The sequence below is a fragment of the Leptosomus discolor genome, chromosome 2, assembly GCF_034619465.1.
Source record: "Leptosomus discolor isolate bLepDis1 chromosome 2, bLepDis1.hap2, whole genome shotgun sequence".
NCBI lineage: Eukaryota > Metazoa > Chordata > Aves > Leptosomiformes > Leptosomidae > Leptosomus > Leptosomus discolor.
In genome coordinates this window covers 13,064,383-13,082,695 of record NC_141392.1, presented here as the reverse complement: position 1 = coordinate 13,082,695, position 18,313 = coordinate 13,064,383, and the positions used below count along the sequence as shown (strand labels likewise).

Below are 18,313 nucleotides of genomic sequence, written 5' to 3'. Positions count from 1 at the left end.
TTGTTACAGAGGATCTTCATAGGAGCAGCTATGATGCTGTGAGAATTGTCTCTCCCCACCAAGTCTTTACCTCCTAAAACCTAGTGCACAACAAAGTCAGTAATAATAATTTAAATGCTTGATAAGTATTATCCTTTAATATGTGTACACAGATGTTTAGTGACCAATCAGTGTACAACACTTGCACCATTTTAACATACTCCAATGCAGCACAAATAGCACTATAAAAAGGAACAACCAACAGGAGTTTGAGCAGTTCCCAATGGAAAGTGTATAGTGGCAGAGGGACAGTATGGCAAAAATCATCATCCCCATCGTGAGCAACAGCATTGGCATATTCGTCATCACCACTTGCTGCACCAGAGAGATACCCTCCCCACTCCCAAAATATAATGCTTTTGTGGGAGCCCTTTGCTGATTTTCCAAGTCAGTCATTTCATCTATCTCCTTAGTTTTAACTACAGACCTCACTGATAAAACTCACTAGTTCTAAATATGTTTAGGGGGAAGAAAGGGGGATGTGTGATCTGTTTTCAAATAGCCACGTTTAATCTGTTCACTAGAGCAGGACTTAGGGGTATTTTGGCACTGAGTAATGTGCCATTTAAAGTTTGATTTGCATGGCTAGAACACGTATAGTTTGTCATATACTTTAGGATGATTATGGGTAATGTTTAATCAAACTTCAGGAGATTTTGAACAGCTTCACAATGCACCATGTACTAGCTTGGTTTTCTTTAGCACTGGATATGCTTTTGTTTTCTATTCCTTGTTACAGGTGTCTCAGAGGAAAGCAAAATAAAAGCAGTTTCTCTCTGATTTCTACACTGGACTGTTTCTTTGGTGAAGACTCTAGCATCAGACTGCAGATAGTGTTTTAATTGATCTCCTGCATCTCTCTGTTCACGTAGTTATGTTTAGTTTTGTCATGTGTACACTGATCTGTTTCTATATTCTACTGTGTAGTTTATTGGTTTTCATGTTATAAGGCAGATACGTGAGGCTGAACCCCATCTCTGTGAGGAACGTATTATAAGCTCATGAAAGGTTGAAGTTCCCAGTGACTGCCAATAGCAGGTTAGTCTCTGAGACCATCCCTGTTCCCTTGGAATAGTCTAGGGAATAACAGCAATCTTCTGGAGATGGCACTGGTAAACAGTATTGAGTAAAAGGGAATTTGCCAATCAGTTCTCCTGTGAAAACAGTCTTTTAGTTAATGAATGTCTTCCAGAGTTTTTAACCCACATGAAGGCTGAGGAGGCTACATTGACAGTTCTTTGGTATCTATGACAAATCCTAAATGCAAAAAACAATTTATGACATCGGAGACAAAATGATTAGTGTCAACGATCTAAATACATGACCCAAACAAAATATATATAATCTGACTAGAGCTTCTGCAGATAAAGAAATTGCATTTGGATATTTGCATGTGCTGGTTTCAAACAAATATGCTTTTCTTTAGAGACTGATGCAAAACCTATCTGTCTCCCTATGTACAGAAAGCATGATGAAAACTGGGATTTGACAAGCTTTGATGAAGTTTTTATTTGAACTGTATAAGGGGGGATCAAATTAGGTTTTGACTATATAACTTCTAGTGTTATACCAGAAAGATCAAGACACATCATAGCTCATCCTTCTATAGGGATGATGGTGTGCAGTTGATATGGCTGTTTATGTTACCCTACATGGTTTTGCCCTAAATAGGCTAGAGGGAGCTACTCTGTAAGTAAGCACAGCAAACACTCACCTGAGTCATTCTGTGGTTCGTTCAATCTACAAGTGCGTCATTTATGATGCCTCATGTAAGGTGACTGGAAAAGCCAAAAGAATGTCTTATGTCAAATAAAAATCCTAGATCAAGTTTAGAGCTTCATTCCTTCCAAAGTATTACAACTAAGCGTAATGGCATTTGACAGTATTGACATTTTTTATATGACTTCTTTTGGCTAACTCAGCATTCTGAAAAAATAAATAGTGTTCTCCCTTTGTGATTGAAAGGGTTAAATAGTACCAATTCATTACCACTCACAAAAGGATTTATTTTGTTCTCATAAATCAGTTTTATTCCACATTTTTATTATTCCCTTAGGTCAGCTGCTCCAATTGAAATCAATACAAGTGCAAGTGACACAATCAATCTAGATATTTGATTATGGATTTGAGACTCCTAGTTCTGCTCTGTGTGTTTAGCTGGTCTCCTTCTGATAGTGTCCCTGGAGAATGGAAAATTCTTATTGGCATCCATGAATTATGGGCATAGATTCAGAAACCAGATACTGTGATAATCTCCATTTATGTATTTCTGCAGCTAGAGAAAGAATGTTCTAGCAACGGAAAACATACTTTAAGATTTTAAAGCTAACTGTTTCAGAAAATTTTTTAGTGAGTAAAATGAAATAAACTTTATAAAGTCTCATCATTTGTCTATAAAAGCCCTCAAAAATGGATGAAATCAGTAATAATATGCATTATCATCAGCTTAACATCATAAGTACAGCAAATGGTTTTGCTATTTGATGACTTCCGGTCATTTATAGACAATGTGATGTTATGCACTTGGGGTACTAAACTGTGCTGGGACACTTTCTCCCGTTCATGTTGGATTAAGAGCACCTGGACACTGGAAGCCTGTGTGAAATCCACCTAAGTTGGTTCTGCTCATAGAATGCTTTCCAGAGTTGGGTGGCCTCACTCTGGTTTATGATTTCTTTAGGTCATGGACTGGGTTCTTACAGTGTGTCCTTACAACACTTAGTTGTAAGTGTTGGGGGGGATGCGGGGCTGATGCCTCTTGGTGCTGTTGCAGCAAAGTGAGTTACAATACAGATGAATATACTTACAGCAGGAATTTAACACTATACTGAATACACTGTTTTGACCAAAGGTCCTATGGAGACAGACTCAATTGCAAGACATTTCTATGTTTATGAAAGAGTAATGAGAAAATCTAAAACAGTAATTGAAATAAAAAAAAGTTTCTTCTTGACAGTTTCATCTACAATTACAGTTTTAAAGTTAAAAGCCTCGTGACGCTGAACTGGAAGCTCAAAAAGGCAGATGAAACCACACGCCAAACATTCTTCTCTGCTTGCCGTCATGACAGAGCCTAATCTCGGCTGCAGTCATTAACTATCCATGGGGTCTGTGCTAACTTTCTTGTAGGAGATCCCCCATCAGGCTGTGGCCTTTATTCATATTTCAGTCCATAGAATTAATAAGCATATAAATGCTTGTTCCTTTGTGTTTGTAACACTAACAATCACTTCTACTAACAGAAACATGCTTTCATCGTAATGATTACCCCTGCTTTGCTTTAGGGTTCTTGAAGTGTTCTGCAAATTTTCATAGAATCATAGAACGGCTGAGGTCACAGAGCACCTCTAGAGATCATCGAGTCCAACTCCATTTCTCCAAGCAGGGTCAGTTGGACCACATTGCCCAGCACAGTGTCCAGTTGGTTTTGACTATCACCAAGGATGGAGACTCCAAAACTCTCTGGGCAAATTGTTCCGGTGTTTGACCTCAATTTAAAAAAGTTTTTCTTAGGTTTAAACAGAATTACTTTTATTTTCTGTATGTAGCCATTGCCTCTTGTTCTGTTGCTATATACTGCCAAGAAATGGCTAGCTTCTTTACATGCTCACATCAGGTATTTATACACATTGAGAAGATCATGCCCCCTCCAGGCCTTCTCCTCTTGAGGCTAAACAACCTCAGACCTGTTTTTGTGCGATAGATGCTTCAAGCCCTTAATCATCTTTGCATGGACTCCACTCCAGTAAGTCCATATCTGTCTTGAACTGGGGAGCCCAGAACAGGACGAGCACTCCAGATGTGTCTCACCAGGTCTGAATAGAGACTTCCCTTAACTTACTTGCAGTGTTCCTCCTAATGCAGCCCATGAAGCTGGTGGCCTTCTTTGTTGCAAGGACTTATTGCTGGCTCCTATTCAACTTGTTGTCCACCAGGACTTCCGTGACTTTCTCAAACCAGAAAAGAAGAGAGTCAGCCCCTAGCCTGTACTGGGGGCCAGCTCAAAGTGACAGACAGAATATTCAGCATATGCATTCTGTACATCTGAAGACACTCTAGAATAGCTGTCTCTGAAAAGTCACAGAATATGTCTTTGCTTGTTTTAAAGTGAGGGAAACTGAGCTGTCAAAGAAACAACTTGAGTAGTACAGTCAGAAACTACCTCTGTGTCTTTGAGCTTTCAGATTTCTGGTGTATGTGGCCATAAGAACTTTCATCTTGCTCTTTAAATATTTTATATTTTTCAGTCTTAAAACTAAAGGCTTCTTTAATTACCAGGGAAAAAAGGAGAAAGCTAAAGTTTATCAATGCAGATAGTGTGAACTGTTAATTATTTACAAAAAAAATAATATTTTGGATTTATAGTTTTTACAGTTTGCCACGGTGCTTCTACGTTACTCATCTTGCTTCATCCAGCAACTCCCTCTAGTCCATGAGAATGAAGGTTTCCTGTGATAAGAGAGTCTTGGAATTTTGGACTGAGGTCATGATATGGCCTTAGGAACAATATATCTGTCAACTCAGGATCAAATAGTGGTTCAGGAGACTGAGGTACAAAATCAACTGTACTCATCTGAAGAAAAGCCCAAAACCAAAATCCCAAAAAAATCCCCAACACTTTGTTGAAAAGAGGGGTATGATATCAAAGTACAGAAACCGCTTCATGAGATTATTATAACAATTGGAGAACAGTTCATTATTTCAGTTCTTAGGAAAAGAGACTCACCTATAATGATAAGGAAAGATTTTTATGTGTTTTTTTTTATTGGGATAATCGAACTAATGTGAAGTGATGTTTTTTATTCTGAATACTGCACTAGAAACAGTGTGAAAGGGAGAGAAGAAAAATCTAGCTGGGAGGAAACAGTAGCTTGTGTGGAAGTTAATGAGACTGAAGAATAGGCAAAACTAATGGACAAAAGAATGAGCTTACGAGATGAGGAACCATGCATATTCCCAGAATTTCCCCCAGAAGAAAAGTGGTGCCAAAAAGCCAGAAACCAGCACAGGTACAGAAACTGTTGGACAATGACGACAAGGTGTGGGGAAGGATGGGGAAAAGGGGTGAAAAAGTGAGTTATTTTTTTCATTTTTATTTTGCTATTCTGACATTAACTTTCTCTGTGGCCCAAGATAAAATGCTTAACCTCCGTATACTCACAGACATATAAAGCAGGCATAACAATAACTGTGTTTGTGCTAGTTAACTAAATAATCTTTGTATAATTCTTTAGATCCTCATATGAACTGTTCCTTGACCTGGATTTTTGCTGCCTTTATTCTTTAAGTAGTCTTCTTCAGTGGTAATAGTTCTGCTTTTGTTTGTTTCAATATCATGGAGCAACATGCTCTCTAATGTAAAAGAGTTTATCAGGACCTGTATGTACATAATGGAAACAGTATAGAATGGTACTAATATTTCAGAGCATGACACAAAGCCTCAACTGACTCAAAAAATGCCTTTTGCCATGGAGTAGCACACAATACGTAGTGTACTTTTGTGATTGAAGCCTCATGTTATTTTGAAATAGTGATATTGGAAGAAAATAGTAGCTCATTAAACATTTGTGATGATAAGACTTAAGTGTTTCGGGCTTAAGTACCTTTTAGGTGGAAGTCTCTCTGCATTTCACAAACTATGGTCCTGTAATATTGTTTAAGTTCAGACAAATCGGGTAGTAACGTCAGCCAATTTTAGGACACTGCAAATAGAAAGATTTCTGTTTTACAAAGGCAGTTCAGTTGTTGAAGTCCTGTAAGAATATGAAGTATAAGGAAGCTTATTTTTGGCCAATATCTTTTATATAATGATGGATAAATCTTGATGATTAGGGAAAGAAAATCATGTGAGCACCCAGTAATATTTTTCACTAGCATGGCCTCCTTAGTTCTTGAAGTCAGCAGCATGGTTGTGTCAGTGTGTTTGTGATACCAACACATTAGACTGGTTATGTTTAAACTTACTACTTTATTAATCACAAATGCAGTGGTAGTGAAAGTATTTGGTATTTGCCCACGCAAATGGAACATGAGTTTTTTCCGTTTAATACATAAAAAGGAAACATCTCAGTTTATTACCTTTTTCCTTAAAAATATTCATTTTGATCCAGATGGAAAGAATACCTTTAAATGTGGCAAATTCTGTAAAAAAAGCCCAGTTTTTATATGTGAAATGAATGCGTTTAGTTTGTGTTATTCTTTTTTTTCCATTGCAGTCTTTGTCATGAGAATAGTTTCATGTTGCACCATTTCCTGCGCTCCTTACAACCTTTGTCACATGAATAAGATATCAGAACGCTAATGACTAATATACAGTATTCTGTGTCTGCTGATACTACACTGTGCTACTGTGACCTTTGCAATATTATGTATTCTGATTGGCTGTCCATTTCACCTCTTCCCCACAAGTTAATAAGGCTGTAAAAAGGAGAGAACTTGAAATGGCCAGCCAGTCAAATTACAGAATATTGAAAAGGTCAGAGCAGTACAGCACACAGAAAAAAAATTATGGAATATATGAGGCATTAAAATTCTTGTGACAATGATTATAACAAGAATGGAAAAGGATACCCATTTATGTTATTTCAATCTAGTGAACCCCATAGGATGATGGACCCAGGACGGCAGTAATTTACGCACCACTGACCCACAGGAGCTTTATTCGCCTATTTACACGGGTAGTCAGTAACAGGAATGCACGTCTGCTTGGGAGACCCCTTCAAAGTGCCCACCCAAAACCACAGTGAAACTTCAAACACAAATACCCATCAGCTAGAGTGCTGTGTGAAGTTCAGCACTTTTAAACAATTCTTTTGAATGGGATATGTATTTATGTATCTTTTTAATGTAAGAATGTTTTATTACTTGGCTGTTTTAAGTATACATAGTTTTTAAGTATATATGTGAATATTCTTTAGCCCTAACTTCTTGATTGGATAATGTTTTCCTGACCAACTGAGATACTTTGAACTGGTATAAACTAGGAATAAACTGGGAACAGCACAGATTTTTCTCAAATACCAGACTTAGCCAAAGAAGTCCCTCAGAAACATTGGGGGAAATATGGAGAACCTTATGAGCAGGAAGGCTAATAAAAGAACAAAACCATCACGATGCAAAAGTATGGAAAGATTAAGGAGTATAGGGGAAGACTTTCATGTCTGTAAAGTGTTTAGGTTTTATAGAGAGGCTATAGGAGATGGTGGCTCTGAGCCCCCTTGCATCTGAATTCATGTTTTGGTACAGGTGCTTATGTGTCTAAGTGTTGAAGGACATGGTGAGCCAGTTCTAGGAGTCTGTTTTCTGCCTCCTTATGTTGTTCATGTTAGCTGGGTCTTGAGCGGATCTTGCTTGTTAGAGTGCTGGTGACTGTTCATGGCAGGGGTTACAAGGCAGAAATGTGCAGGAATGAGGAGGTATTCTGGTAGAAACCACTTGTCTGAAGTAAAACAATGTCTCTGAGGACTTTACCAGTGTCTGAGGCAGCTGTTTAGATCTACAGCAGGCTTGTTGGTAGGCTGCAGTAGGACCTGTGGGCAGAATGGAGAGAAAAACACACATGAAAAATGGAAAAAGAGAGGCCTCATTCGCTTATACTCACAAATAGGGTCCACACTGAAGCAGTCTAGGCAGGAATGGCACAGAGTGATATGACAGGGTTATCACTGAATCGCTTTCTGTCAGGCTGAGCCTATGTGTCTGCATTTTCCAGCCCACTGAAAGCAAAGTTTAAGCAGTGAGAAGTGGCAAAGCTGCATATTGCAAGTCATACTCAGCAACACTTGCATTTTAAAAATGTTCTTCTAATACTTTACTTGCCAGAGCAGTAAGTTGCTTGGCCAGGAACTGGGATAAAACACCTTTTGTCTGTGTAAAATTCAGGTTAGGAAACGTGCAAGTACTCCTCAGCTTTTTATTAGAAGTAATGAAAAATGTTGAACTGCTATGTTGTCTATCTCATTGTAAATTTGCAAGTTCATTTTTGAGCTGAATAAAATGGTTATGTAATTACATACTTCTCCTAATTATTGAGTAATTATATACTTCTTATAATTGCCGAGTAATCACTCCGCTATAACTAGAATTTAATGTTACAACTAATTGTATAATTACTGTATATTAATGTTGTTATCCAGGCAACTTGGAATAGAGTGTTATCCTTTTAATTCCTTTCCTGTTACTCAAAACTGCATTTTTAAAAATATACTATAGTTAGCCATTGGAAGAAAGATTAATAGTGAAATAAAAATATCAGCAGAGGAAGTACGTGCTTTCATTCTGGGCTCAGGTGGATGAGAATAAAAATATTAACATGTTAAAACAGTACTGTAGATAGAAAAAGTTTAATTTTCTCATGAATTGGGCACATAAATTGCTGTTAGGGAGCCTACTTTTATGCTTGAGGTTTGAATCTCTCCTATGTGCCTTGATCCATCAACACTGGATTTTTAAACTTTCCTACATGTTGTAGGTGAAATATTTTTAAAATGCATCTGTCTTTACAGCCAGACAAGTCTTTAAGTGTTTCACATCACTAGGACCTTAAGAATGTATATGTCCGTTGACCATTTCTAGTGGCTTTATTGTTGTTAATAAAACAGTAAGTGCATACAACAGTCACATGTTGTTGGGTGGGTATCACAAATAATAAGTCACGGACTGCCTGATTGTGCACAGAAAACTGTAATAGATAATGGGAGAAATGTGCTTTGTTGGACTGTGTCTACTCTCAAATAACACAGAGGGACAGTTTCACAAAGGTGCAGGAGGGTTTGATACACAATTTAAGAGCTGAGATCAAGTAATACAGATGCATTTTTCTAGTGCTGGCTGAGTAGCCTGGGTACATAAGAGTAATCTCAGACAAAATAACTTGCTTCTGCAGAACTGGTATGTCTGTATGTGGAATGTATAAAACGTGATTGTTCTTTTAGCATGATAAGAAGCTTTGCCTCCATTGCTGTTTATAAAATGTGGTCCCTCAGGCTAATGTAAAATTCAGTGAAATCCAAAATAAATCCATCAGGTTTCATGAAATTATTCTACTGTCACACAACTGTAGTCTGGTGCTATGGTGTGGTGTAATCCAGGTAGAATTTGAGCAATGAGGAACTAGACTACAAGGCAGATTTATAAAAAGAGTTTTGTAAACTATCCCTCTCCCCAAGACTCCAAAAGTAAGTTTGCCACATGTTAACATCAGAATAGCTGAAAACACCCTTTGTGCAGATTTGTGAACATCAAAATAATGAAATGGTTTGGACTTGTACCATAAGTGAATCACAGGTTGTTTACAGGAATCCCAAACCTAGAGGAAAGTCCAGATCACTCATCCATAGTAAAACGTAAGGTGACCGTGACTGAAATGTGCTGCATATGCACATGTTAGTGCACATCATAGAAATATGGAATATTTGAAAAACTGTTTCAGGTTTAATAACATTTCAGTTTTAACAGTTCATTTGAAACTTGCATAAAAATGAGTAAACCTAATGGGCTTCTCTTAAAAAATTAATTAAAAGAGAGTTTCCAGGGTTTTTTAAATTCTATCTTATTTAGATTTTGTAGAGGACTCAGATGTGAATACTTAATCTTCTGCCTGTGACAGTGCCTTAATTAATTTAAGATATTTTTAATAGTTATAGTCTATTTAATCTCATTCTCATGCCTGTGGTCTCAGACTTGTGTGAGTCTCCTGTTTGTAATACAAATTTCCAGCAACTTAGATGTGAGAGCTCCCCATGGTATGATGGGTAGTAATTATAATATTAACCATTTATACAGCACTTTATAAGTTCAAAATATTGGATAATCTTTAAATCAGCTCAGCTTTGCTCTCAGACACATGAGCGAAATCTTCATTGAGTCAAAAAAAATTGATACTTGATGTAATTTTCCAGTCTTACTCATCAGGTATTTTGGAAAGGTTTATTTTGTTATTTTTATGGGGCAGAATATTGTCTTATCTTAAGTTTGAGATCTTAAAAAGGTTGTAAAGGACATGTAGGTTGCTGTGGTGTCCTCTGATGATTACAATTGATAAACTGAATACTTCAAATCCTTGTTTTGTCTTTGAGAGGACTTCATGCCATGCTGGAAAGCACATGTTTCTTACTGCAGATGACATTCTTATGTATGCAATGGAGTTAGCTTATAAATTCCTAAGGTAGGTGCTTTTGTAGTGATTTCAAGAAGTTTTACAAGTCTTTCGTAGGCATAAGAATTAACCTTAATGTTTTGACTTTGCAGTTATCACACAACTATTCTAGAACATGAGTAATTTCTGCAAGGTTGTTTCTGTTTGCAGTATGTGCCAGTCAGCTTTGCAACTGCATGGTTGGTTCATTTATTTTCCAAGTTTTACAAGTACCACAAACTGTTGGCAAGAGGAGAAAGTGATGAATAATATTTTCTCTTCGATATAGGCCATTTTTTGGTGTTATTGGTATCAATGGCAACTTTTCGTTTGAGTTGAAATAAGACTTGGTTCATAAAGACAGCAAATTGTAGCAGGTGCAAGGTCTAACATTTGTTCTTCTCCTCTTCCTGCCCCCCCCCCCCCCCCCCCGCCCCTTTCTTTTTTCATAACAGCTAATGCTAATTATTCTGTTGTAAATGGTACTCGGATGTTATGCAGCAGCAATGAATCCAATGTATGGGTACCCATTAAAGGACTGATTCCATTTTCTAACTACACAGTACAAGTGAATGCTTCCAACAGCCAGGGCAGCTTGATAAGTGATCCTACAGGAATAGTCATGCCTCCAGGAGGTAAGTATGAAAAAGTGCTTTTTCTGGGCATGTAAAAAAGTGCTTTTTCTGGGCATGTAACAATTCCACAAATACTCTGTTGAACAAAACATTATTTATTATTACCACTGAGGACTGGAAGTTCAGAAGAATATGTTTACATTAGTAGTTCTTACTAACAAAATTGTTCTTTTCAGATCCTAATTTGTCACATTGCTCTATTTAAGAACTAGAGAACCGGTAGTTGTATAGATAACATATCATGTAGGTGAGGGTGCATTATATACTTCATTTTTTTTCCTGTGAATGGTGTGTCGTATTCTATCATGAATGGCTAATCTAATCTAAGAATATAAAGTCATCTGCATTTTGTAATCTGTTTTAGATTAAAAGTGCTGACAAAGAGCACTTACTGGATAGACTTAGATAGTTTGTTTAATAATAGTAATATAAACCATCCTTAATATATCGAGCCACAATCCACAAAGCTGTGTTGCTGTAAGAAAGTCAATTGCCATGTGCTGATTTACAGTGAATGAGGCTCTGAGCCACTTCAGATGTTGTATACATAAAAATCTGAAATAAGAGAATTGAACAAATACTCCCTAAACACCGAGAATGTGGTTTTGTTTTTTGGTTTGTTTTTTTTTTTTTTTTAAATGAAAACTTAAATTTACAGCTGATGTATATGTGTTCCTTTTGCATTCTCTTTTCATTACATCCTAGTGAATTAGCTTTTATTGAATAAATGCCAGTGGAAACAATGAATTTAGGGCAATTTTGAATTCTAAAGTGAGTGCCAAACGAAACTTGATCCTGAGACATGTGTAGGTGTAGCTGATGAATAGGAATAGTGTAGAGTGACAGACATGTAATTTGAAAGTTAAAAAAATAAAAATTAAAAAAAAAAGAAAAACAATAAAACAAAAAGTCCCATAAACTTTGCAGCTCAAAAATACAATTACACTTGGAACAGTTTGCTTGCAAGCAGATGGATTGGTTTTGAGACCAAACCAACAGAAAGACTTCGGAAAAGTGAATAAATAAAACACAGGGTTTGTATGACAGATTACTGAGCAAGAAGGAAAAGGTAAATTCCTAGCACATTTAATACTTTTCCAATCTGGTTGCCAAGTTATACCTAATACTAACAAATATACGTTGTCATATAATAATAAAACCGCATCTGAGTTTTACTGCTTATTTCAGACTGAGCAGTAAGACACTGACATTTCTAATCGCAGTATCACACTTCAATTTCGCATGTAGAAATAGCAAAATTTTGTAGTGAAAATTTTACAAAATAAGAAGGTAAAGGATCTTTAAAGATAGGCAAGAATGTGCACAAGTTTATGACAGCCATTAAGATACACTTCCTTTCATCATTAGATTGTTGTTGATTACAATTAGAAAACTTATAGCTTTGAAATTATCTTTTTTATGACCTTGTGGTAGTTTAAAGGCAATACCTCATTGGTTAAATAGGTTTTAGTTCATGCTTCCTTTTAGTTAATGATCTGAAAACATATTATCCTGATTTACACATAAAATCATGCTGAAAAGCATGTGGCATTCACTAGGATATGTGTGTTTAAGTAGAATTAAATTAGCAGTGAGAGTTATTAAAGAAATCTTCCATACTATTGTCCAGTGGACTGTGATCTGTAGTGAAATGAATAATAAATGAAGCAGTACATATGAGAGAAGTACTCTCACATACAAGATGTGTGCTCACTATGTCTGTACACATACAGACACACCATATGCATATCTAGGACAATGTATGTTTACTTTACTATGAAGTTTAATATGGTGACTCTTTGAATGCCGTACAATTCCATTGCATGCTAAATTGTGAGTATAATGGTAATTTTACACTGGGCTGTATTCAGTGCCTTCACTTACAAATGTTTTCTAAATCATTAAATGAAATCTAGATGCTACTAAAATCGGAAAGAATTTTACTTTTTACTTAAGTGGCCAAGATTTCATTTTGCCAGAAGTTTTGTTTGATCAAAGAGAGAACGAGGTCTCATTATCTCAAAATCACAGCCTTTTAGTGAGTGTTAAAATGTAACATTCTCTTTTTCAAGGATAACAAAAAAAGCTGTTTCAAAAATTTGCGTTGTGGGGAGTAATTCATGGAGATTGATGAAAGATTGTGTAAGAGGGAGAGTGACAGAGGACAAAGGAGTGTTCTATTTTGAAGTTACTGCAGATCACTGTTTTTCAATTGAGACAAATTTTCTGCCAACATGCATTTCTTTTGTTTCATTTTTTATTTAAAATGTGTTGCACATCATATAAAACACACCGAATCTTTAGTGTTACCTGATTGAATGTATCTTAATTTCTCATCTAGCTGATTTGCCATGCTTAAAGTCAACACTTAAAAAAAAATGTTAGAAATAAGGAGTATATTTTATCTAAGCTCTTGACTAAAATTGCAGTGCGGGTTCAAGAGTTCTTGGAAAGATTAAAAAAATAAAAACTGAATCCAAGCGTTAATCCATAAATATGAAACTTTCTTTTGACCCTTACCCTGTAGTGGTCTGGAGTTACTAATGGGGTTAGGATTTCAACTCTTAATGGGACTTGGTGCATTAGTGTTTTGTATGCATGGAATTCAGCATTCAGTTTAATAAGTGGTTGACATTGGTGATGTCCCTTAATTTGCTTAAATCTAATTGGCTCTTTTATCAGTCAAACCTGTATGGATTGGCAATTGATCAGAAAGGGTCAGCCATGACTGTGCATGTACTTAAATGCTGGAACCACCAGTTAAAGTCACTGTTGCATAATAAGAAGCTGAAACCATGAGAACAAATGATCTTCAGAGTCAGAAGGCAAAAGAAAGCAGAGAAGTTTTTCAGGATGTTCAAGTTCAGAACAAAGGCATTATGGAGTATATAAATTTTAAATACACTGCTTTTTGCCTCAAGACTTAAAGCTTTTTTTCCAGATGAACTGAAATCTTGTCTGAAACTGTCTTTGTTACATCAAAGAACTGTACAGAAAGCTAAAAGAGATGGAAGAAGCATAAAAGGGCATAGTTTAAAATGATTAGTGACAAATTTCATACCGCAGAGGTAGAAGTAAATTTTTTTGAGTTTTATATTTTTTCCAAAAAGAATAAATTTGTTCTATTTATCTTATCCTAAACTGCTTTGGTAGAAGTTGTGAAAAATAATATACTAGCCAGTGCTTCACATTAATTTGAGGATGCCAGCCAGTAAAAGATCTGGAGAACAAATTAAGGTGAATGGATCATCATTAGGTAAATGAATTGAAATGATACAGCAGACATAAAACTGCAAAAATCTGTGAGAAAATCTTCTGTACAGAGTCCTTGGTTATATATCTTTCTTCTTAATGAGTGCTATTTCTGACATAGTGGCACATAGAGGACCCCATTAATTTAGGATTGCTTTGTAGCAAGAGCTGGTAAGATAACAAAAGAAAGTTGTGATCACTACTGGTAATAGCTTATTATACTCTAGATAAATCCATTTGTTTCTTTCCTTCAACCACAATGCCCGAATATGGAAGGGAATGAGAAGTATGCAGAAAGGAAGATAGATTATGTTGAAAAAATAGGTGCAAAGAGAGACAGGCTGCTGATCAGATGGGAGGCAGGAAGGTGGAGGCTCAGTCATCACCTCTAAAGCATGGAAAAGGACCTCATTGCCAAGTAATGACAAGAGGTATGAAGCTTGTTGTGGATGGGAATTCTGTATCACATTGCAGAGCTGTCTCTGTGTGGTTACTTGCGCTACTTGTGTTTATCTGTAGAAAAGAGCCTCAAGAATGGATACATATTCCCTATGTAAGACGTAAAAGGGCAGATACTCTGAAAAAAAATATTTGCCTAAGCAGTGAGGTGTGTCTAATCTCTGCCATAATTTATGAAGTATGTTGTTCATTTACCTACTCTGTCTGTGGTTTGCACAAGATAGGAATGTCTAACTGTGAAAGATGTCAGATTTTGCCTTGGACTCTTAAGCACCTGCCCTTTGCTGGTTCCTTGTTTGCATATGGGATGCGGCATGCCGCTGCCTAGAAGCTTGGGCTAGTTCTCAGAAGCAAAAAGTGAGCCTACATTGTTCATCTACAGAGGATGGTGTCCTGCAGCCAGAGGATTTCAACCACTGTTAGTTTAGGTAGCAACACCTCTGAGGCTGGATATTGAACCACATGATTGGATTGTCGATCTAATTATGCAAACAAATAAGAATCGCATCATACAACTTATATTCACACCTGAAAACATTTATTCATGCAAGTTGGTCACTGAAGCCAACAGGGCTCCTTAGATGAATGAATATTCAGTAAACAAAGAAAACTGATGCTGTGTAGACTTAGACTGAAATCCAACAGTATTCTTTTTGTTCACTCCCTTCTGTTTCTTTTTGATTTTTCTTCTCTTACATTCTCTTGCGTCACTTCTTGTAAAGGCAGAGTAGTAAAAAACAATGTAAAAGTGGAAAAAATAAATTAAAGGTAGTTTAGAAAAAAAAAAAAAAAAGCCTCTGGCATCATCCTATTTTATTCACTGTGAAAAAAATATTTAAAATATTCCAAATTCTCAAACATTTGCATGATATCTCTCTAACTTCAGAATAATACAATCTCTGAATTTTCTGAAGAAACGGGAAATGTTTCAAACAAAATTGTTGCAAACAAGTCAACGGGGGGGGGGTGGGGAGAGTTAACAGAAAGTTATTAATGAAAAATGGTGATCATATCTTTTCTAGAGGTAGTTTAAGTAGAGAGCAGGATAGAGTAGGGAGGGGCAAAGAGCTCTCCTACATCTCTCGTCAATGACCTAGCTAATTAGAGTGTCAGTGGCAAGCTGTGTAAATTGTCCATTCAGTTCCTTTTGTCCAGAAAGATGATTTCATGGGGATATAAGGGTAGGATTGCAAAAGTGCTTGTGTGGAAAACTGGGAGCTGGTCTAATGAAACAATAATTCTTCTCTAACCTCTGCAGTATTGAACTGATTGTCATTTTCATTAGTTCTACTTCCTTCTTTTATTCCCCTCTCCCAGTCTGTTCAGCACATCTTTCAGTGAGCTCATACTGTGTCTATTCTTGGTTTCGGCTGGGTGTTTTGGGTGACAAGAGAAGAGAGAAGTCTCATTCCTGAAAGGTTGTGTCTTCAGACTCCGGCAATGGGAGGCACAGAGGTGCTCACTTTGCTGCTCACTTTCCTAAATTGCAGCCAGTTGGGACTCAGCCTAACTCCACACATCATAAAGGACCACCTCAAGGTTGCTTTAAATTGAACCTTAGTGCAAGGCCTTACTCAAAACTGCAGAGTGCCAGAAGGCAATGATGCTCCAACTGTGTCTTTTTTCTTCTGATTGTCTCCTTCCCTTTGCCCCTGCACCCTGTCCTTTTAGGGCTAGGCAGATTTCCCATAGTTAAAGCTATGCTGTTTCCATGCTCCAGACATAGGACACCTGTATTGATCAGCTCTTAGGTTGCTTTCTGTCTTCTGGAGCTGCATGAAACAGGGCAAGAAGATCAAAACTGCCGGTTTAGTTGCCTGGAAGAACACAGATGTTTTTACTTGCTTGGGGAGTGCCAGATGAGAAAGGGAGAGCTGTGCAACAGCTTGAAATAGCCGATTGATCATGTATAACCAGGCAATTAACCTCATTGTAGAGGCCTCACCCCAGGTCTTTCCAAAATCTTAGCCTTGGCATGAGGTCCGGGCAGTACTTAAGATCTCTTGGAAGAAGTCTGTGGCAGAGCAGATTTCACACTGGAAGACTACAGCTTGATTGTACTTCTGAAATACAGAAGAATATATAAAAGTGGGGGAAATGGCCTGTTGTGGAATTCAGCAGCAGATCATTATTTAAAATCATTACCTACCATCACATAAACCTATTTCGGATTAATTTCAATTGTACATAAAAAAAGGTCACAATTTAGATGAAGTGTGCAATTTTTTTATAATCTTATGCCTATTCATGGTCGGGTTTGTTTTTTTTTTCATTCTGCGTAAATGTGAACTAAACTGTTCAGTACTCTAATTAAAGTGAACAGTCTTTGTGTGATAAATTAGGTTCTTCTGTTGAAGGAATTCTACAATAAAATGACATTGAAATTCCTAGTGAAAACATAAAGAAGACATTTGAAAAATCACACCATGATTTTTTTCTTGTGAATCATTTTCCAGATATATGCAAGTATTAGGAATTTTTTTGTTACTTTGCTACTATGATTTCCACTGCTTTTCTAAAAGCTCACTTCATTACATTTATTTTCGAAAACTCCTGCCCTATAGTTTCCAGAATAAAATGGCGTTTCCATTAACTGTCAGCAAAGGCAAATATCTGTGGATTTGGGGTGAGTTTTTCTGTTGTTTGGATTTTTTTAATCATTTTGTCCTGTATTTTCTGCACTTGAAGCATCTAGATTATGGAAGTTAGCCTGCTGCTCATAAAGCACTTCAGTGGCAAGGGTTTTTTAAGCTACTTTGCCCAGTTGAGGAAGCTTTGAAGTTCCTCTGTTCGCAATGAACTCTTTAAGCCTCCAGCGAAGTTCTGTCACCCTATTACATATTCGTCATGTTTCCACATTAAAAAAAAAAAAAAAAGCTGGGGGGCGGGGGGAAATTAAGGGTCTCTGAAGATCTTGCTGAGGATGAAATGTAAAGGGATAAAATCACTATTCTTTTCCTCTCTTTGGCTGGGGACAAAACCAGAGAAGATCTTTCTTAAACATCATGGCCATAAAAGTGCTTTTGCTTTTTTTGCTGGTTTTCTTTATGGTTAAAAATAACTCCTATTAACTCCTACTTGTGAGTTTTCTGTGTAGTTTGAAATAGATCTGAAATTGAATTTTAAAAATCTTAAACTTTGTATCTGAATTCTTAAAACACTTCTCAGAATTATTTTTTTTCCCTCCATATAGTTAATTATTTGTTCTGGTGGTGTTTTAAATTTGACTTTTCGCTAACTTTTCCTAGTGTAGTGCTCTTCATTATGTAACATCTATGCAGTTATCTTTGGGCTAGTTGGCTGAGTACCTAAGGAGAAATAAGCTCCTCTCTCAAGACAGAAAGGGGGGGAAAAGGGAAGTTGACTGAGAATCAGTCATTACTCACCATTTCTCCTCTGGTGTCCCTATAGTGCAGTATTGTTGTAGGCTGGCCCTTTTCTTACAACAGTGGTGGCTATGAGTCTATAGGCCTTAGTGACTTCTGACACTTGAGAGATTTTCCTCACTGTGCTTTTCTTTCTGAACACTTATTTTAGTGTCTGCACACACATGCAGATGCACACACAAGTATGTGTGTGATATATTAGTATATGCGTGTTCATGCATACTGCTGAATTTGTCTTTTTTTCTTTGGATCTGTATGCAGGTGGTCTTTATTCCTCTGACAAAGAAATACTATGCCCTTAGATTAATTCCAGGTTAGTAAAATAAGAGAGAAAGGGAATGAATGTATTTCATATTATGATGGGATACCTCCAGTATTGAACTATATTAATTCTTACTACTTGTATA

At 36.7% G+C, this 18,313-nt stretch overlaps 1 protein-coding gene across 1 annotated transcript in view; it reads left to right on the top strand.

The window, feature by feature from the left end:
• Positions 1-18,313, top strand: part of USH2A (usherin) — a 395,830-nt gene that overhangs the window by 226,823 nt on the left and 150,694 nt on the right. The window contains exon 37 of the mRNA XM_086460628.1: positions 10,630-10,809. Coding sequence (XP_086316754.1) covers positions 10,630-10,809 — 180 coding nt within the window. The remainder of the gene's footprint in view (positions 1-10,629; positions 10,810-18,313) is intronic.